This window comes from Wolffia australiana, chromosome 10, assembly GCF_029677425.1.
Source record: "Wolffia australiana isolate 7733 chromosome 10, ASM2967742v1".
NCBI classification, from domain to species: Eukaryota; Viridiplantae; Streptophyta; class Magnoliopsida; order Alismatales; family Araceae; genus Wolffia; species Wolffia australiana.
The window spans coordinates 16261656-16283430 of record NC_135844.1 but is presented as its reverse complement, the minus strand read 5'-3'; the positions used below and the strand labels follow the sequence as shown (position 1 = coordinate 16283430).

Here is a 21775-nt window from a genome sequence, read left to right as displayed (position 1 = left end):
CCAAGTTGAGCTTTATTTACGAAAACGCCATGATAAGACCAACGAGCCGTTATCCACTGAGTGAACTGCTCCTTCTCAGACGCCACGTCAGCGATCAAACAAAGCAACGATGACGAGGCCGCCGCCGAGAAAGAGAAAAATAATACTTAAATAAAATGAATAAATCGGCAGGGAAGACTAAAAAGCCCCTGATGGGACTAGGCCTGGGAGGGCGGGAAAGGAGGGGTATTTGAGGTATTTAAGGTAAGACACCTGAGCTTTACTTTTTATTCGTGTGTTTGGTTTTACCCTCTTTTTCTAGGTCTGCGAGTTGGTGGCGATGGCGGCGGAGGAGTCGCCGGAGAAGCTCCTCCGAGCGTACCTCGGCGCGAGCTTCGCGGCGTTCATGGCGCTCCTCCCGAAGGTGGCGATCTCGCACCTCCCAAACTTGCAAGCGCGCAATCGATCCCTCTCCTTGAAGCTGATCCAGGCCGAGGAGCAGATCCGCCAGATGCGCGCGCGCCGGCAGGAGGACTCCAAGGCGAACGCGCGAGTCGTGGAGATCTTCGCCAGCCACAGGAACGCCTGGCAGCAGGAGGAAGCGCGGCTGCTGGCGCAGATCGAGCGCGCGACCGAGGAGGCGGAGGCGCTGCGGAGGAGAGAGGCGGAGCTGAGAGCGGAGGCCGATCGGCTGAGGAGAGAGGTCCGCGAGCGGGACGAGGTGATCGATTTCATGTCGAGGAAGGCGGAGGAGGAGGATTTCGCGGAGAAGGAGGTGGAGATCGGGGCCTACGCGCACGATCCCGTCCCGGAGGCCTGCTTCTTCGAGGACGCGGGGGATTTCTTCTCCCCCAAGGCTCTGCACTACCCGGGGAAGGCGTACGTGGCAAGGAGAGTGGACGGGGGGGAGTCGGCGGGGATCGCGGCGAAGCTGAAGAGGCTGGAGAGGGAGCTCGGCGAGGGAGAGAGCCAAGCGGCGATGAGGAAGCAGGCCAAGCGGTACTCGGCCATCGCCGGGAAGGCGGAGGAGCTCTGCAGGAGAATGGCGGGGGATGGAAACTCGCCGCAGCGCCAGACGGAGTTCCTCGTGGAGGTGTTTCATCTCCAGCAGAAGCTGGCGGCGCTGGCGGCGGAGTCGGGGAGAGCGGCGGAGGCCTGCTTCAGAGAGATACAGAGAAGCTTGGAAGTCTGGCTGGCCAGGATCATGGGCGATCTCGAAGGCGTTCTCGCCAGGCACGGCCTCTCCCGCGTCAAGGACTACTGCCTCTCTAGGTACCCCCTCGGACACGGTCTCTAATCCTAATCCTAATCCTGCTATATAAATATTTATTTGTGGATTTATATGGCAAAGATAAGAGGCGATATGTCTATGTAGCGCGGGGGTGTTATTATATGGTTTATGGATTGGGGGGCAGCGTGGCGGGGATTGATTGGCGGGTTAGGCGGGGTTAGGCGGCGGCGGCGGCTTCCTCGAGGAGCTGCTTCACCTTGGCGATGTAGTCGCTCATGGCCCCCTCCTTGGATTTCGCTGCGCGGCATGGGAAAATGATATTTCTTAGACTCTGTATGTGAGAGGGGTGGGAGAGAATGGAGAGATGTAGGGATCGGATAGAATGTTCGATCGGATTGTTCGAAGAAGATGGGTGTTCGCATCGAATGTTCGAATTCCATCCTATTCGAACATGTCTGCGCATAAGGTTCGGATCAGATTGTTCGAACAAGATGGCTGATCGCATTGAATGTTCGAATTCCATCCTATTTGAACACGTTCGAATCGGATCGAATTGAATGTTTGGATCTGGATTCGGTGTTCAGTTCAGCTCCTGCAGTACTGGGTTAGCCAGCGGCCGCCAGCGACCGCCAGGTGCACCAGCGACAGCCAGCGGACGGCAGCGGCCGCCAGAGAGAAAGGCGCTGGCGCCCGCTGGCCAATTGTTCGAACTTGTTCGAACAAATGGCGAATCGAACACGAATGAACCAAAGCGTTCGTTCGAAACTTTTGATAGAACACTGAAGAAAAATTCGAACAGATCTGTTCGGCATTTGTTCATTCGAATCTTTCGATCAAGATTCCAACGATCCGATCTGATCCGATCTGATCCGATCTCCAGTGCCTAAAGGAGAGAGGTGAGAGAGAAGAGAGGAAAGGAGAGAATGAGGAGAGGGAGAAGAAGAAGAGATGATGAGTGAGGGATAAGGGGGAGAGAGAGAGAAGGGGAGAGGCCAGAAAGAAGAGAGTGTGGAGAGGGATAGAGAGAAGAGAGAGAGATGGGTGTCATGTAACCGATAAAAAGATGGATAGATTCATACAAAGATTTTGTACATTGATCAATATATGGATGAACAGATCGAGGTATATCATAATAAATAAATAGGCAAAAAATAAATAGATAGAAAGGATCAAGCTAGATGAATGTATTGATAGATGGCGATTCACGGGTGCATAGTAATATAAACAGAGAGATTGATAAACGGAAACAAAATGGGAAATAGATCATCACATCAGCAGGACAAACGGTGGGAGGGAGTATTGTCTAAAAAAAGAAAGATAGATGGATGCAGGGACAGAGATTAAGAGAAAGAGAGAACCTTCGAATGACTTCCAAGCATCCCACTTGTATCTGTCGCGCTGGTTAAAGATACCAGGGCGGGCTGCAATTCATTTCCAAAGGGTTTTCAGTTTATTTTCTAGAACAAGAGAACCCCAGGCAACACAAAAATAAAGTTACGATGATAAAATCCGACATTAGAATCAATCCTGATGAAAGCTAGCAGGAGAAGATTTCAAATGTTTTTCAGGGACCAGGACTTGTTTGATTCGATCTTCTCTCTGAGTTCAGAGATAAGATGTTTAAAAATAATTGAGTATTAGACAATCGGCGAAATATAAGAACAGACAACGTGACGGAAAGCGAAAATTTCGGGAAGATATATAAAAAACAAATATTTTCTACAGAAAGCTGACAAGAAAACAGCTTTCCATTGACATCTTTAATTGATGCGACGTTTAAGAGACAAAAGGATAAACAAATTGAGCTACTTAATGTGCGGTCCCCCGACTGTTCAAAATAATAATCATCGGGATCGACATCGAGAGAAGAGTCGTCGATCTAGAAAATAGGAAAGAGAGAACGCGATGATTACAAGTATTCACGGGGCCGATGGTCGCTTGCTTGAAGAGACCGTAGAGGATGAGCTTGGTCTCGTCCGTGGTCGTGGCAGGGAGAGTCTTCGCCTTTGCGGCGTAGTCCTCAAACTCTTCCTGCGACATCACATAAAGTTAGATGAATTAAAAGTTGGAAATTAAAAGTTTCACCGGCGGAAGAAAGCAAATTCTAACATCAACGTAGCGAATATTCCGCAAACGAAGTAGAAACGGGAATCCGAACAGATCCGACGGATATACGCAGATAGATGAATCCAATTTCAAATCGAAGAACTTTGAAACCACTTCACCAAGACCAAACCCCGAGAACTCCAGAGAATCTCGACCGGATTTAAGAATCGAACATCATAGATCCGAATAAACAACAGATGATCAATAGAAGATGATGAATAATTGAGGAAAATCCAAACCTGGAGCGCCATCCTTGGATCTGGTTCGTTCTCTCTTCGTCCCCTTCTCGCCCACCACGATGTCAGTTTCTTCTGTACATAGGCTTCCCCTTAAAAAACCGCAGCGGATATCATTTAATAGCGTACTTCATAATAACCCCTACTTTGAGCAGAAACTTCGTAAATGCCACTGTAGAACAATATCTTGAGATGCTGATCCAACGGTCATCGTAGGTTCTCTTGATTGGCCGCCTCATAAAGCACAACTTGCAAAGAAGAAGACAAATTCGCAAAAAACAAAAAGCAACGCAGGCAAACTAGCAAAAAAAATCCTCAACAAATAAAAAAATAGCCGCGTCAGACTCGAAATGACATTACTACCCCTGTTGTTCCTATACTGTTAAGATAGAATAAAACCGTTCAGATTTTTAATTTCATCAATCATTTTAGAGACATTTTTAAACTTTGAAATTCACACGTCCCACGGTTCCGTCCGTCATCCATCTCATGTCGGTCTGGCAATTAAAATTGTTTATTAGAATGAAAAATTGAATATTTAGATAATTGGATCAGAGGAATAATCCGCTTTAGGCCGTGACTATCAGATATATGAATACAATAATAACAATAATAAGAATAATAATAATTATAACTAAGGATCAGATGGAGGCGTCTCGAGCACAGGGACCACCGCGGATTTGAGCTCCACGTGGGAAACACGAACGGCCCCGATGAGTCTCTCCGGGAGCTCCTCGTAAGTGCAGGCCTGAGAAGGAGATTAAAACTTGATGATCGTGATCTGACTTGATTTCTTGTCTGTGCTATCAGCTATAGCTTTTAGGACAGTAAGTACGCAATTGAATCTAACATGGTATCAGAGCCAGGTCGAATTCCAACTTATGAACCGGAAAAGAATTATAACCCATTGGACGCAATTTCTAAAGATTTGTGAATTCAGAAAGACATGAAATTGTGAAGGGTGTACCTGCACAAGGAAAGCCATGTCAACGACCAGTGTTGTGATGACACCACAGACGAGGCCGAGGACCCCATTCGCCACCGTGGACGATCCAATATCCACGTCAATCTTCAGGAATATCAGAGGAGACTCAGGCGTTGACCAATTAGGCAATCATTAATTACAAAATATGAATACGATAATCTCCTTACTTCCAGGTAATTTGATCCGCGAATGTAAGTACAGTCAACCGCCTTCCCGAGCAAGCAGGGAGTGCTCCCCACGCTCTGCCTCACAATCCAAGATCCCTGACAAGGTCAAAGGATAGACTTTTAGAGATGGTATATGACACGTGGCGAGAATGAGATGCTTAAACCTTTGGAACAGAGGGGATGAGCTTCAGTCTGCTGTTGCGGAACTCATCGTCGCCATCGACGAAAAGCTGGAGAAGGGACCCGGCCTCGAGCGACTTTGTGACAAAGTAGAAGACCATGCTGTAGTGCATTGACCCCGGTACCTGTTTCAAAATTTTATCCGAATAATTAGGCGTAGGGTTCAGCATGTCCTGAGGGCGTTGACACGTCTATTGGCATTGATTGATTGTTTACACGATGACACCCTGATAAGCATTTCAGTCGAGCCTACCAGAGAAGACGGTTCAAAAGGGCGGGAACCGTTACAGCATAAGGCGACTGAAGCGTCACCCGTCGGCCATAAAATAATACGCAGGGGCAAAGGGGGAATCACGGTATTCTTCCCGTCGTCTGAGGCCTGTGCGGCACCGGAGCTGGAGCAGTCGGAAGGAGCTTCCCGGCGGCCAGTCTAGGGGGATCCCCTGGATCTCATTTCGTTCTTACCTCCTTCTATCTCGAACTCTTGTCACTTGTGGCATTTTGATCTTCAGTGGACTTGTCTTCTTGATTTGGTATACTGAGACCATCGGTCGACGGTGTTATTCCCTACCAGTATATCACACCCTAATGCCAATGGCAACAAGTTCTGTGTCAGCTGTCAACCATCGATCAACATCATCATCACCATCAACTAGGCTAGTTGACATTGGCGACGAAGTTGATGTTTGGGTCCGATATTTTTTCCCTTAAATTTTTATTAAGTTGATGTCTGACGTTGATGGACTGTGATTCCCCATCATCCTCCATCCATCAACTGTAATACTGTCATGGTTGAGGTAACCCTCCTCAACGTCATTGTAAACATCAACCACCCAGAAGTTGTCAATATCAGTGAGGATTGATGAGGTTGGCAAGAGCGGTACCCTCGAGTGAGAAACATATTCACAGAAAACTTACTTGCATATTCACCACAAGCGAGAATAGGCCCTTCTCAGAAGCCACCTGTTGGGCAAAAAAATTATATTAAAAACCAAAATTATTCTTGACAATGGGCTGCACTGGTTTTCAGGGAAGTAACCTGAGCTGCACAGCCTTGACGCCTGGCAACATGGTCTATTCGTTTCACATCTTTGAACCAATCGACAGCTACGAGATCCATCAGATGCTTTCCAGCCGGAATCTGCAGATTAAAACGATCCAGAGGTGAGCACGATTCAAAAAATATTAAATATATATTGCCAATTAAATTTACCTTGGTTTTGTCATAAATGAAATGTTTACTGCGAACTCTGAAGTTATTTCCATCAGATATTCTCCAGCAGTCACGGGTGTTCTCTCTCTCATCCCGGCGTAAATTGCCAGTGAAGATGGATAAATCTATCTTATCCACAATCTCCTCAGATATTTCTGTTATTTCAAGAGAAAAAAACCCAATTTACGCTGAATTGAAAGAAATAACCCAAATTGAAGTACTGACGACCTGCACTGACTTCGGCTCTGAATTTGAGAAACTCCTGGGACAAAAAAAGGAAATCGGATTTGAAGAAACTGCAAAACGCGCAAATTGCCGAGAATCTGCAAGAAATAAAATCTTAACCTCAGGTTCAGAAACAGGAACGAGGAACTCCTCGTCTTCTTCAGATTCCTCATCTAAGACTTCGACAGTTCTGGGGTAAGACTGCATCCGCTCAACTGATGAACTCGTCCGAATGAAGCCTTGTTTCTTTTCTATTCTCTTGGAAGAGACAGAGTCAGAACCCACATCCATCATCATTGGAATCCTAGGAGCAGTGCGGCGTTCATCCTTTTGAGAAAACCATTCACGCAGACCTGATTGGATTCAAATTCCTCAGATTTCCTTTATAAATGCATAAAAATTTTAGCGCAATGAGATTAAAACCTGCGACGCTACTCAATATCTGAAGAAGACAGCGCTGCTGAAACGACGTGAAGTAACCCACTCCCCAGCCTTTCAAATCTACTTGCATTAGATGCTCGACACGCGTCCTAGCTCTTCCATTTCGAGACTTCAAGGGGGAAATGTTAAAACCACCACCTGTATGTATGATAAAGTCAAGGTAAATAAAAGAAAGAAGTTATCACAAAAAAATAAAAAAGGAACGAAGATTACTTTCGATATGAGCTCTCACGTATCCTGGTTGGGTTCCACAACTGGGATGATCTCTGGAACGAAACAATACAACTGCATGACAGAAAATTAACTGTTAAAAAAGGAAGTTTAAAATTGAAGGAAAATTCCTTTTTTGATCAAAATGTCCCCTGGGAGGTGTTGGGGATTGTATTTGTGTTCTCACCATAACTTCCGTCATCATTACGGCGCCAATAACGCACATAGCAGAAGTCCCGTGGCCAGACAAGCCTGAAAAAAGTCATATTGGTGGAGGATCAATGATTGAAGTATTTATGCCAGAAAAGGATACACAATCTTTCATCATAACACATTACAGAGGAAACCAATCTAGCTGCAGCCTTTGGTAAAGCAAGGCAGTGTGCCCATCCACTTCTTCAACCAAACTTCCATCTTGAAAGCTGCAATCCCACCTGTCGCATGCAAAACGATCAAATAATAGAAATTAAAAGAAAATAATTAAGAAATAAAACGATATAAGAATTTAACGACTCACTCAAACCGTGTTCCATCTATGCTCATTAGGACCTCAAACACAGAGTCGCATGGGGCTTCAACCACACCAACAGCCTTCATAGCTCTGCTGCAGCTTCTTGGCTGCAAAACGATTAGGTAAAAAGAAAATAATAAGACCAAACTTAAGAAATTTTTTCATGAAATTCGCCGCTGACACATACAAGGTAATCAACTTCAAGAAGCTCTTCAAAAATTCTGAGCCCTGAAATTCCAAATAAAAGACGATAATCATAAACACATATTCGATCTGTCTGATTAAGATCACAGAAATGAATTACTTGCCATTCTGGCATCTGACTAAACGCCAATGTTTTCTAGAGAATACTTGATCGTCATTATTTTGATTTGAGAGCCCGAAATCTGTTTCCTGGGTCCAGTCGAGCACTGATTCGGGAGGACCTGCAGTAATCCAGTGAACGTATTCGTTACTCAAAACTTAGAATAATAATAAGTAAAAAATATTTAATAAATAATAAATAAAAACCCATTGCGGCACCATTTCCAATTGTTGTCCTCCGTAGCAATGCTCGATGATTCTCTTCATCATCGTCCTGACTGTCCCTACATAAGTAGTAAGCAGAGAGTTGCAAGCTTTAGTAAGATGAAGACATTCTTCGACACTATGAACTGCATTATCCCAAAGAGACAACCTCAATACATATATGCCATCACAAGGTTGTTTCAATAATTGAAACGCTAAAATGATTTTCCCCTGTAAAGAGTTTTGAGGGTGATCAAACCTTAAAAAATGTAATGAAGTGCAATGCACTGGGAGATTTATTGATTTTTCCTTAAATCTGGAGCATAAACTACGGAAAAAATGAGCAGGTATTGTAGATTGGATTCTCAAGAGAGGAGAACTAAATAAAGATCATGTGCATCCGGAGAACTTAAGAGAGATGTCGTAGTACAGGAACATTATTTTCTTAAAATATTTATTTATCAATTCCCATATTCAACATTTAACATTTCAAGATAATAATACCGAAACAAGTTGTCCTCGATTTTTTCCTTATTCTCCTTTGGTGTCGAAGAAGCTTGCGAAGAATTTGAATCAGTGCACGAGTTCCAAGAATGTTTCAGAAATAAACAGCGCTACCACTCACTGGCTTTCTTGATCTGATGATGAAGCAGCTCTTCCGCTATCCATTTGAGCCTTGAATTCGAAGGAAGGATAGGAATTGGAGGCATTGGGCAAGGATCCCTGATGCTGAATGAAATATAAACATAACAAAGTGAATAAAAAAATATTTCTTGCCTGTTGAATCAGTAGACAATGAATACATTTTTGTAAATGATGCCTGACAAGGGTGAGAATGAATACAAATAACAATGATGAAGTGAAAAATATAATGTTGCAAAAAATACGTTAATAAAGGGGAAATGATGCTTCGGATTTCAAACCTGATAAATGACAAGCTCAATCTTTTCCTTCCAATCCAAAGCCTCCTGGATGTTAAATGCAGCCATCTGTTCCACGAAAACATAAGAGGATACTTTTATTTAACCACTATTTCATTGAATGCATAAATCAAATCCTAATGCTACAAAATAGAGGCTAAGAATATTGACTCATGCTGAAAAACGATTCCAGCCAAATAACAAGGAGAAATTGGACGGCATTAAAAGATCATCACGTATTATGTAGCGGAATATATTTTGATAAAAAAATTAACTATTCATTAGATCAGCCATTTCAGAAAAAATCTAGTCAAATAGCATAGACTGATGTGGGCTGAGTACATATATACGACAACAATCCGATCCATACCGTTAATCGCTGATTCTTCTCTTTTTTGTTGTATACACATAAGACGTACACCATCTGCAAAATATAACTAAGATATTAGGATTTCATGACTATTATGATGTGTTTGAGACACTTTCAGCAGCATGAATTAGAAAAAATAAAGTAGAAAGAGGGAGATATGAACATAATTGACATCAAAAACTCAGAGAAGAAAACTACATAGTTGTAGTAGGTATCTTAAGATTTCATAAGAGATAATCCAAAAAGTTTCATAAGAACGAGTTTTACGTACATGACCATGGTGTGTCTTCAGTCCACGGTCCTCGACCCTGCAATTCCCGTCGATGAGTAAAGTCTTGATCGGAACCTACTTAAACATCCAAGCAAGCAATTCAGAAGTTGCCCAAACCACGCCGATCATACTAAATTCTTGCCAGGACGGACATTTTGAAGACGAAGACATCAAAAAAAATCGCAGACGAGTTACCACAAAAGCGGGCCACACAAGAATTGTAAGGATTTTCAACTCGACCCACACAATCCCGATTGGAAAAAAAGAAACAAGCATACCATATTGTCCTTCGGTTTCCTTTTGTAGTAGGCGAGGAGTCGGGATTCGAGTACGAAGTATCGCATATGGATGTAAGAGCGACCGATCTTCCTTCGGCCATAACGCACCATCCATCCTTCATAGACAATCTTCCTCATCAACCCCGTGGTCGTCCTGTCGGCAAATCCTCTCCGGCCTGCATCGGCGTCATCGGATGCCGGCATTCCCCGACCCCCGGCCTTCATAGGCCTTTCGTATTCTCAAATTGGCCACCAAATTCCCGATAAACTATGCATTAATCATACGCGCAACGAACGACGAATTTCGAAACGATCGACGCCAAAATCAATCAACAGCGACGCAATCTGACCATTAGATCGAAAACAAGATGAAGAAATCCCGACGGACGGGACCTTTCGCGGATCAACTGCAAGATCGCAACTCCTTCCTCCCCAGATCAGAGGCAGATTGGCAATCTCCCCCCTCCCTCTGCTCTCTTCTCCCCCGGCAATTTTTCCGTATAAACTCGTAATTTTCTTTTTCTTTTTCGAAAAACTGTCCATCGTTTGACCACACCGAACGTGGAGGGCCTCATAATTATCCCTTTTAATTACTTTTGTTGTCGTAATTAAGTCCGTTTATTCCCCCCAAATTACGTCTAATTTTTTTCTAAATAATAGATAATCCGAAATTAGGCGCCGTTTGCCTGCTTTTTATTTTCCTGCGAGAATTAATGTCGTCGTCCGGAAATTTAAAGACAGAATAATTAAATACAAATGTGCTCAATGTGGCGGGCCCCAGCAATGGAGCTTATCAGTTCGTGTGTGGGTCGGGTTGACGAATCCAATACAACTTAGGATCCGAAGTTTCGGTATTTTAAACGTTTGACGGGGCTGTTGAACTGTAGATCGTACGTCCGAGATTACGGCAACTGTAGATCGTACGGTACCTGGCGAGCCTGATTCCTGGTAAATAGTAGATTCCTAGAGAAATAGCTCAATGGAATTAATTGCTCGAAATGTGTGTCATGCTGGCGGGTCAGCAATATACAGGGATGAGGATCTCTAAGGTCTTGCCTGGCCAGGCTAATATACAGGACTATACAAATTAGGCTTGTTGGACGAATGATATTTTGGACGGAGGGGACTTGACTGAATGCTGTTATTTCAGTCGTCCGATCATGGGATTTGATTTTGTCCCTATCACCATTCCTCCAGATTCGTCGTCATCACCATTACATCATCAGTCCCGTTCCATTATTCATCCGTGATGAAAAACTGAACTAATGGATGACAAAATAGAGGGAGAGAGAGAGAGACATATAAAGTGAGAGCGAGAGAGAGGAAGAGAGAGAGAGATATAAGGGAGATGAGAGAGAGAGACAGAGCAAGAGAGGAGAGTGGTGAAAGAGAAAGAGAGAGAAAAGGAGGCCAAGAGACAGAGAGATAGTGAGCGAGAGGGAGTAAGTGAGAGAAAGAGCGAAAGAAAGAGAGAGTGAGCATGAGAGCCTGACAAAAGGAGAGTGCCAAACGAGCAAAAGAAATAGTCAGAGAGAGAGAGAGAGCGTGAAAGAAATAGAGAAAGTGAGATGTCATCATCATCACCATCCCCTTTCGATGATGACCATCCTCACTGATAACACCCTAAATTTGGTCTCTATTTCAAGCAATTTAGCACAATTTTGTGCATTTAACGAGATTAAATTGCGGTTGTTATCATATATTTACATGTAATTAATGTTTCCAAGTGATTTCTAATTTTTCCCTAATTTTTTGTTAATTTTATGAATTTTCTTGGATTTATTCAAGCTTGAAAAAATTATTTTTAAATGAAAATGGCAGGTTTAAAATTTAATTTTGAGGTCAACTATTGTGGGGATGAATTACTGAATTTTCTACAATTTTCTAGAATTTTCTGAAATTTTCTAGGATTTGTTAGGATTTGATTGGATTTTTCTGGGATTTATTTGAGGAAGAAATAATTTTTAAAGAGGAAAATGATATATTTATAAGGAGAAAATGAGTGTTAAAGTATGTTTCCAACTTCGAGGGGCTTTTCGTTAATACATGTTGCAATTATACCCCTAAAAACAGCTCTCGGTCGTTTCGGCAAGGGCATAGATACAATTATTTAAAAGTTGCAGGGATTTAGTTGAAGGGCATGTACACAAATACTTCTGGGCGGGGTCCAACGGCAATTTCCCGTTTTAAAAAGGACTTCCGTACAAAATATCCATGTGATTTTTTCAGTCACCGACGTGGCCTCATCTCAGCCGTCGAATGAGAATCTGACGGCGCTTGGTGATAGCGGCCACCGGGTGGTAAGTTCACCGCCCGTACGGCGCATACAAAGCGCACGCACGAACGGTGACGAGCCGTATTTTTATTCGTCGATGCTGTAAGAAACACACGTTAAATGTGTTTTAAATTTATACCACCAGTTTTTTTTATCTTTTTTTCTTTTTTTTTATTTTCGCCAGGGGGTACGTGGCGCTCAGAGATCAAACCCAAAAAAGGAATTCAAAATGCATCAGCCAATGAGAAAACAACACATCACTACGTGTTTAAAAATAAAATAAATAAATAAATGGATTTAAATCCAATGGCTAAATTGGTTTAAATTCATTTATTCATAACTTTTGATCCTGAAGTCCGATTGAGATGATTTCTTTATGAATTTGCTCGTCTTTACCTCCTCTTTCTATTTGAAAAAATCAGATCAAGCCTAAAATGATAGATAAAAATTAATTACTAAATAGGGGTAACGTGGTAATTTCTACAATGTAACCTAAGTATAAAAGCTGAATTTCGAGAGGGGGAGCTCATTATGGATGGTTCTCTATCACAGCTGCAAGATAGATAGGAGCTGCAGCTTGGATCAACTTGTTTGGTACCTTTTTCTTCATTTTATTTGAATCTTTGGATGATGTTTTAGTTGAATTTCTTTATCATTCTTCTTGAACTTAGTCTGAACTTGTACACTGCTAGGCTTGAGCGAAATGTACAAGCCCTTACTGAGATTGAGAGGAGAGATTGAGAGATTTACCTAGATATTCCAAGTGCACATTAGAAAAACTATTAAAAAATATTTAATGTTTAGGAGATTACATTACCCCCTTTTATTATCTAATAGTGTAGTTATTTCTGAATTATCAAACCTACAAAACCAACCAAATCAAATCAAAATTTCCCTCTCAACCTCTCTAATTGACCTCTTAGACCCTTCTCTTTGGATCAAAGAAGCCAATCTAAAGCCCCTTATTTCTTCTATTCCTCTCATCTCTTCTACCCCCCTTTCTAACTTCATTGTCTAATTAGGTTGATTCGATCTTCATTGAAGCTCAAATTAACTTAAATTAGGGTTAAAGTACTCAAGCAGATCATCAAATTGGATTCCTTACTAGCTTCCCTTGGACGATCTCTTACTTATCACTATACATCTTAAGTTAATGTTTTATAAATTTTCTTGCATAATTTACCCCTATTTCGGCTTATCACTCACCTTTGAGGACAATCATCATTCCCATAGGGGAAGGTTGCCTTCCCATCAATGACCCAGATTGTCTTGATCGAAGATGATAATCATGATGGTGAATAACAATATTTGTGGCTGTCCATGATGATCATCATCGTCATCCACAATGGTCTGTGTCCCCGCCCACGCTGCTCCTCATTCCTGCCATCCTTGACAATCATCATCCCCATCGTTGATGACAATCATTGTCCCCATCATTGATGGTTGACGGCCCTGTCCATTATAGTTATCATCATTGTCCCCATCGACGATCATTTTTGTCCCTATCCATGACGACCATCTTCCATGTCGCCATTGGTCATTGTCCTAGTCAAAGACTGTCATTCCCATCCATTAATGTCTTTGTTCCCATTGATGATTACAGTTCTCATCCCCGTTGACAATGGTCATTATCGGCATCGACGACGAACATCATCCTATCAACAACGGTCTTTGTCCCTTTTGTCGATAGTCTTTTTCCCATCCCTTAATGTCAATCATCATTATTGTTATTGATGGATGCCGTCCCTGTCCACGACTGTTGTTTTCATTCTTGTTGAGGACAATGGTTGTGCTTGTTGTCTCTATCTACGATGTCCGTCATCGTCGTTCAACAGTTGTTTCCACTATCCACAACAGTCAGCATCCTCGCTGTAGTCACTATCGTGAATATAAGTTTATATCTCAACATATAAATTACAATATAGAATATATATTTTGGAAAAGTTACTATCCCATATTTTCTTTAATTTTTAGCTACACTTCCATCATTTAGATAGTCATCAGTCATTCTCCATCATCCGATCATTATTTCCATCATCAGTCATCCTCAGTCTTTCGTTCAATATTTCCACTACCAGTCATCCATCATCTCAAACTGATGATGTAAGTCATTATGTTCGGTCATTTATCCATTGCTCTGGATGATGGCCTTGGATGGAATAGATGATGGACCTCAACGTTTTGACAAAGGTGAAGCTAGTTAACATTATATGTGGATTAATTGTGAACTAAACATAATCCTGTTGATGATTAGCGTCTTCCCCATGTTGTTTAACATAAAAAATACTCTTTAGATTTTAAAACTCTGTAGAACTATGATCAAAGGAAGAAAATATAAAAACCAATAATGTAGCATCAGTCATATTTTCTTAACTTAAGTTTTTTTGTATCTTTATACACTATCTTGATTTAATATGGGAAATAGATTTTATTTACAGGTAAACCTACACGGTTAGAATTCGAGTCTTAAACTTGTCACTAGTTATAACTTCTAGGTCTTCGCTTAAGAAAAGTCCCAACACCAGTAAGGTGTCTTGATAATGAGCTTTATATGAAAAAGAGAAGTATTGATTTATTAGGGTTCTGCCTCAAGGTGCCAACACCATCTTGTAAAATAAACCATTAATTGAGTTTATATCAGTGACTAGAATAGTTGTGAGCTGCCTGATTTGAAGATGTAAGGATACATATCTCACATAGGATGATTTTTTCATGAAACAAATGACAATAAATTACCACATTTACTACATTCATTGGTGGGATTAGAAGCCATGTCCATAACAGCTATATTAGCAAAAAATAGAAAAACTGGAAGAGATAATGGTAGGTAATAGTAAGTCACTTTCGGATGTAGCAAGTCAAGCTCAACGCCAATGAAAACAAATTTATTGTGTCCCCCTTATGTAGAACATCTAGATACTGGTTGAGAAATTTTAATCATCTAATTTTTTAAAATCAAGCTAATATTTAAAATATTTTGCACATGTATGACATACCATGGAATTTGTAGCACGTATAGTGTATTGATATGATCTCCATTGTATCTATGTCATTCTTGTTATTTTCCACTCTACATGTATTCGTGTTTAAGTAGGACATACAAGAAGTAAGTTAAAAAGGTTTTTGGCTCATGTATCTCTATTGTGCGATGTCCATTTTGCTAGTTGATATACTCAAATTTAAGGTGTTAATTTTTTCGCCGATATTTGAGTTAATCGATAATAATTTATAAACCTTTACTCATAAAATAATTTGACTAGTTAGTGATGATCAGGGTCATCTCCATAGGGAATGGATATTAGGGTTTAAATACTCTTTAAATGGATGAGAGGAGCTACATATGAAATAGGAAATTGTGATCTGATGAATATGAGGAGGTGAGAGGGTGATAATAATTATTTAATAAGGATGATATGAGTAGTAATATGAGGAATAGGCAGGAGGACATGGATATATCAAATGGTGTTTTGGATGTCGGAGGATATACTTAAGTTTTGGGGATTTTATGAAAAATACCCTCTTAGTATAAATAGGGGAAGGCCCTGGACTTAGTACAAAATTCACCCAAGCCAGAATTGTTCAAGGGCCTTCCCCTTCTTCTCCCCTCTCCCCATGACTTCTCCCCACTCCCGATGCGATCGGAACGGTGTAACGACGACAACAGAGGTTGAATGGGGCTCATCAACGAGAAGGGGGAGATCCAACGTACCAAGGACCGCGTGGATACATCTAGAGGCTGCAACTTGAGCAGCTTGACTCGTCTCACTCTAGGATCTAAGAAATCACGGATGTGATCCGTGCACAAGTACTTCGTTTCAATGGTTCTATCGATGTCATTTGATTTCTCAAAAGTCTTCTACTACGTATCATTATGATTTCTTCATCCAGATTTAGGCCTCTAGAACCCAACAACATTAAATTGATTATATATGAGTATTATCAAGCCTAATATAATTAAATTATTTTCTATAATGTTTTGTGAATTTTAAAATTTTTAAATATTTTTAGAATTTTTTGATAACATATTTTAAAGAAAATAATTTTTTGGAATATGATTTTTCCTGATTTTTTTGGCATTATATTCAAATATATAATTTTTTAAATTCAATATATATTTATAATATTTTTTATAACTTAATATCTAATTTTCAGAATTATTTAATAGTTCTTTAACTTTTTCCGGCATTCTAAAATGTGAGGAGATAGAAAATTGGAGGGTTGAGAATGATCAAAATTCTAATCACGATCCAGAAGGATCCTTCAATTCTTCCTTTTCCCACCTTTTCCTTCTTTATGGTTGGATTTATAAAAAAGAGCCTTGGATTTTTGTAAAAGCTATCTTTAAGCTCACTTCATCCTCGAAAGATAGATTAAAAGAAAGTGAAGTTTTGAAGGTCCATCAAGAGTGTTATTGGTGCCTTGAGTGCTTGGGGAAGATCAATAGAGAAGTGGAGGGGCTGATCTTTATCGAGAAAACACCTTCATCTTGGTAGAACATAGGGATGTAAGGTTAGTCGCTTGCATTTCATTGTTTATCTCCTTCACATCCCTTTAGTTAGATCTACATCCTTATTTTCATCATCTCATTCTTACTACCATCTTCCATCATCTCAACCTACCACAGCCATCTCCAATCAGAATCTCAATCTCGTCAGCTTTGTTTATATAAAAATCCTTGATCATCTAATCGATCATCCTCTTCTCCATCTCACAACCACTTATACATTCTTCCATCACATACATGAGTTAGATCATTATCAAAATACCTTCAATACAATGTGATTGTTTGACTTGATAGGATGCGACAGTAATGTCCCATCAGAATGAATAAAGTTAAGTTTCTGGTAAAATTAACCTACTATTGTTGGAGAACTTTTGTAATACCTCACGTGTAGTGGTTGTAAGCCTTTATGTTGGAGCACATTCATACAAGAGAAGGTTTGAACTGAAAAAGTAAATATTCCAAAGCAAACTTAATCTTAAGTATTTCTGAGAAAGCATGTTCTATCAATTGATTGTGAATAAAAATGAAAGAAAAATAATTAAAAATATTTAAATTAATAAAATAGTTAATAAATTATAATAAGCTATAATAATTTCATTTTGTAGATTTGTTTGAGAACTTTTAAGGCAATAAATGAATTATAAAATAACACAACTTCACTTGCAGTTGGGGTGACAAATGCGGGCGCCCGCACATGAAGCATACATCAGTTGGTGGCGGAGGCACACAACAAGGATCATAATTGGGCTGCGAGTGTGGGATGAATGAAAAAACAAACAAATGTTCCATGATGTTTGAGGCATGGTTCATGGTGTTGGCACACATAAATCTATGTGATCTTCAAACACCATTAAGAAAGAGTTGAACTAAGAAAACAGATGCACTAAGGTTGCTAACAATGTATTGAGTCATTATTCAAGGATGGAAATTAAGGGGGGCGGGTAGGGGGAGAGAATTTAAAATAAAGGAGCCCTAATTTTGTCAGCCTTAGATATAATTTCATGTAATTAGGTGGATGTAATATCTTCAAGTACAATATTGCTACACATCCCCTTTACGTTTATATAGAAAAGCAACTTTCAAATTTTATTTATGTAGTAAGTTTGATAAAACTTTTTGGGTGTATGTCCTCAATTGATATGAAACTATGAAACTTAATGCAGCATAAACATTTAATGAGATCACAATGGATCTTGAAAATCTGATTATCACATTGCCTTCGCACTGATCAGATCTGGGATTTCTAATTCCAAAAGTGAGATATGTTGAGCAGCTGAAGTTTGAAACTTCTTGACATACCAACATTATCCCCATCACATCAAATCTCCTCTTTCATTGAGATGATTTGCGTTATCAATCCACCATCATCATTTCTCTGTCCCAATCACATTTGGAGTGGAGGAGAGCCAAGGAGAGTGTGTATAAGAAGGATGTGCACTTAAAGAATGTGGCTTGGGTGAATTTTTCTCAAGGATTTCTCCTATTTATACTGAACATGAACTTTTCTTAAAAATACCTAAAGTTTAAGTATATCTTCTGATATCCAAATGATGATAAACGTGTGACCTTCTAGCCCAATCCATTAGTTGAGTTTATGGCGAATTGGGTGCCAAGCTACACCTTGTGCTCTAGAATATACACACGATAATATTGACTCATAGAATCTTATAATAATCAAATTCAAAGTATATATAATCCTTCATCTTCTTGATATCATCTTGGGTGCAGTCAACTATCAAACCCTAATTGGTCATCCCACTTTGTACTGATGCGTTGGGAAATTATCATAAAATTCTTCCCCAATATTCTACCTTTGCCAAGGACTTCATCTCATTTTATTCCTTGAACTTTATCCTCGTATACCAAAGAATAACGGTCCCATCATGAACACTAAATTATATTTATGAGCTTCTTGCTGCATTCGAGCCAACACAATTTGTAAGTCCATGAATTGGAACTTATAATTCATAGTCAACATTTTCACATCTATCCTTGAGAGATATTTGGTGAGTTAGGTCTAAGGATCACTTAACCATGATGTGAATCAACCTTATTAACAATTTCTTTTATAATGCCATTCATGGATTTATAGATATCAATTCAGTGAAGTATTTCTCCTAAAATTCACTGACTATCTTTCCTTTGTGTCTCCGTACTAATGGTTTGGGATTGGTCATACTCATCGAACTAGTGAGATAGATAGTGGTTTACTATTTGGACATGTGATGTCTTTCTCGACTATCCATGGAATAGGAATATTTTGAATACATATTGAAATATTAATGATCTTCATATTGTGATTTCATGTATGTGATTGGCTCACCAATCACATATAGCTCCATCATTCTCCCTCTTGAACAAAGGCCAATCACTTTTGAAGAATATATATATATATATATATATATATATATATATATATATATATATATATATATATATATATATATATTAATAATTTTAAGATTTGTTGAGCTAATGGCTTTGTCTATGGATCTACTATTTCAGTGAATAGAATTCTTCTGCTATTTCATCTCTTGTATGGATGATCTCATTAATCAAGGGCAGTGCCTTAGAAAGTTCATTAACTTCAAATGACACCTTGAATATTTCACTTGTGTAGTTGCACCATAGGTGCCACACAAAAATGGAATATGGTGTATGATAAAAGGGATGAATCTAAGGTTAGTCAAGAAAATTTGTATTACCCTTTCTCCTTTGACACATCAGCAGTAGAGATGTATGCAGCTTTTGTCATAATATTTTAGGTTTCAAATAGTTGACGAGTCACTAATCATGCTTGCAAAACTACATTTAATGAGGGGTTATGAAGTCATTTTCAATGAAAGAAACATGCATTTTATGTTAAATTCCACTTTTATGAAAATATTCGTTCATTATGTAAAACGTCACATTTTTACTAGGTTTTTGCGTTGATAAGCATAGTATAAAATTTGATGGTTAAATAAAATAATAAAAGAATAAAAAAATATAAAAGGCAAAGAATAATAGTTATATAAATATAATAAATAAAAAGGGTCCTTACCACGCCGAAGGCGCACCGAAGCTGAGCGCGTCGCACGCTTCACCCGCATCCACATCTAAGGCCGCAGCCGCAAGCGTCACGTGCAGCACAAGCCCAGCTTAAAGCCGAGCGTCAAACAGCTCTCTGATTGGGCGCCCAAGGTAAGTATGCATCTTTAGATTCACAATAGATAGAATTGCGAAAAATATATACCGCTTAGTATTTTTAAAACGGTCAATATGGGATTGCGAAATCCCATATCTCATGTCCAAGTGGGATGGGCTTAATTGGATTGATCCTGGCCCATCGGGCCGCGATTTAAAGAGGAAGACAAATAAATGCGACCGGGCTTCGAGCCAACCCGACCTGAAGCCCGAATCGAAATGGGCTTTACCTAAAAGCTATGTTTTAATCTTGACCGCGGATCTTCCTTCGGAAGATCGAACGGTCAAGATCTTATTTTAAACTCTTTTCTCTTCTCTTTTATTTTCAGCTCGATAGCTCAGCACGGAGCGCCACCCTGGACGAATCGAACACGGACAGCTGGATATTGAGGATGAGGTGCTGCGGCTGACAAAGCAGGGGTCTACCGGAACAAAAAGGGTCCACCGATACGATTTAATCGTAGCCGTTGGATCCTTTAAAGAGACGATCAGACGGTCAGAAGCTCCTCAGTCATTTTCCTCATCCCACCTCCATCTCCGTCGCCGGCGAAGTCAATCCGGCACCGAGAAGGCAGATTTCCGTCGATTCATTGCCGGAGACTTCGCCGGAGATATCCCATACAGGTCAGGAAGGTCTTCGGACCACTCCTGACCTGTAAAGTAGCCATACGTCTCTGGAAAATATCTTTCACCGCCGAACTCAAACATTTTTTTAAAATAAAATTATGGAGGAAGATCCTCCTTTGTCATTTTCTTCTGATTCTCTTGGTTGACGACAGTGACAGTGCTGCGACCTGAAGGGAGAACGCGAAGAGTGTGATAGAAGAAGAGAGAATTAAGAAAAGCTTACCTGAAGGACGAAGCGGCTGGAGTGGGGTCTGGAGCCGTCGGCGACTCCGAGTCGGCGCAAAAATCCGGTAAGTTATTTGATTTTACTTTAGTTTTAATTCATAATTCATTTAGTTTAACGAAAGGATTGAGGAATCATCTTCAATCCATTTCTCGAAATCGAAGTAGTTCGATCTCGAGAAAAAGAACAAAAAAATCACTCTCAGCCATTTCTTCAAATACCTGATATGCAGTCTTTGAATTCAATCTTTTAAAAATATTTTAGATACTTTTCGACCAATTAAAAATCTCTAAAAAATATAATAAAATATGGAAAGATGTTTTTCCTACTTTACCTATACCTTAAGATAAAAGACTTAAAAATTCTATCTCGCTCCTTCTAAAAATCCATAAAAGGGATATTTTCTCTTAGGCATTTCAACAAACACTTAAAATTCAATATTGTCCTTTGTATTTTCTCATATTATTCGACCTTTAAAAATTCTAGAAAATTTTCCTAAAATCACTAATCTTTTTCTCTTGCATATATACAAAATCTGAGGCCGAAATAAAATTGTTAGAGAGGACTTCCTTTATAAATCATCATTTAATTCTTCTTTACCTTTCTTTAGAGATGAAAAAAAACACCTAGTGGTGTTTGTTGACCATCCCACTCATTAGTGAATTCTATCTCCAAGTGCCAATCCCTGTGGAGACGACCTTGCTCATCTCTATATGATTTTGAGTAAGTTTACATATAAAATTTTTTATTTGATTGAAGGGAAAATAATAACGACACAACATTTTACAATAGTCTATACCTCTATTCTTTATATGCATGAAGCCAAATGTAGACTTTCTATCATTTCAAGATCATTACAATTTATTGTGTACAAGCATTAACCCTTCAATCTCAATCCATCTTCTATATGAAACATATTATGTGATTAGACCATCTCAAGATCTTAATAACACATCTCATATCATTTTATTACTCATAGAATGGGCATAGGCTACCTTAGGCCTTGTACATATAATGGTGCACATGATGAATCCTATTTTCATTGGAGAATGTACCTTTATTAGAGCTCTTCATTCCAGAAACCTTTTAGTGATGGCTTCTTGATAAGCCTAAAAAGGTGTTATTAAATG

General features: G+C 39.8%; 3 protein-coding genes across 3 annotated transcripts; 1 reads left to right on the top strand and 2 right to left on the bottom strand.

Moving 5' to 3' along the window:
* Positions 1 to 261: 261 nt before the first annotated feature.
* Positions 262 to 1353, top strand: LOC144708342 (Ribonuclease P protein subunit P38-like protein). Its single transcript, XM_078581595.1, has one exon. The coding sequence runs from the start codon at positions 320 to 322 to the stop codon at positions 1274 to 1276; it is 957 nt and encodes a 318-aa protein (XP_078437721.1). The 5' UTR covers positions 262 to 319; the 3' UTR covers positions 1277 to 1353.
* On the bottom strand, positions 1295 to 3697 carry ACBP6 (acyl-CoA-binding protein 6). The gene is made up of 4 exons (XM_078581597.1): positions 3556 to 3697; positions 3124 to 3241; positions 2569 to 2631; positions 1295 to 1507 (listed from the first exon to the last, which is right to left on the bottom strand). The coding sequence occupies exons 1-4, from the start codon at positions 3565 to 3567 to the stop codon at positions 1428 to 1430; spliced, it is 273 nt and encodes a 90-aa protein (XP_078437723.1). The 5' UTR covers positions 3568 to 3697; the 3' UTR covers positions 1295 to 1427.
* A 353-nt stretch (positions 3698 to 4050) lies between these two features.
* On the bottom strand, positions 4051 to 10333 carry EDR2 (ENHANCED DISEASE RESISTANCE 2). Its single transcript, XM_078581594.1, has 22 exons — positions 9831 to 10333; positions 9553 to 9627; positions 9282 to 9335; positions 8915 to 8980; positions 8617 to 8720; positions 8007 to 8071; positions 7793 to 7909; positions 7672 to 7712; positions 7491 to 7591; positions 7312 to 7407; positions 7161 to 7225; positions 6977 to 7048; positions 6746 to 6901; positions 6443 to 6675; positions 6326 to 6359; positions 6098 to 6252; positions 5924 to 6025; positions 5803 to 5847; positions 4869 to 5009; positions 4705 to 4800; positions 4520 to 4621; positions 4051 to 4300 (listed from the first exon to the last, which is right to left on the bottom strand). Exons 1-22 carry the CDS (start codon positions 10053 to 10055, stop codon positions 4187 to 4189), a joined length of 2259 nt encoding a protein of 752 aa, XP_078437720.1. The 5' UTR covers positions 10056 to 10333; the 3' UTR covers positions 4051 to 4186.
* Positions 10334 to 21775: the final 11442 nt, after the last annotated feature.

Bases quoted from the DNA above. Each gene is read 5' to 3' on its own strand.
- EDR2 (XM_078581594.1), bottom strand. From the start codon at position 10,055: ATGAAGGCCGGGGGTCGGGGAATGCCGGCATCCGATGACGCCGATGCA. The intron at 7,049-7,160 runs GTGAGAACACAA...TCTGTCATGCAG, and splicing joins TAATGATGACGGAAGTTATG to TTGTATTGTTTCGTTCCAGA. The intron at 4,622-4,704 runs GTAAGGAGATTA...ATATTCCTGAAG, and splicing joins GCGGATCAAATTACCTGGAA to ATTGACGTGGATATTGGATC.
- ACBP6 (XM_078581597.1), bottom strand. The intron at 2,632-3,123 runs GTAATCATCGCG...AATGAATTGCAG, and splicing joins CATCGGCCCCGTGAATACTT to CCCGCCCTGGTATCTTTAAC. The intron at 1,508-2,568 runs GTTCTCTCTTTC...CATGCCGCGCAG, and splicing joins TGCTTGGAAGTCATTCGAAG to CGAAATCCAAGGAGGGGGCC.
- LOC144708342 (XM_078581595.1), top strand. From the start codon at position 320: ATGGCGGCGGAGGAGTCGCCGGAGAAGCTCCTCCGAGCGTACCTCGGC.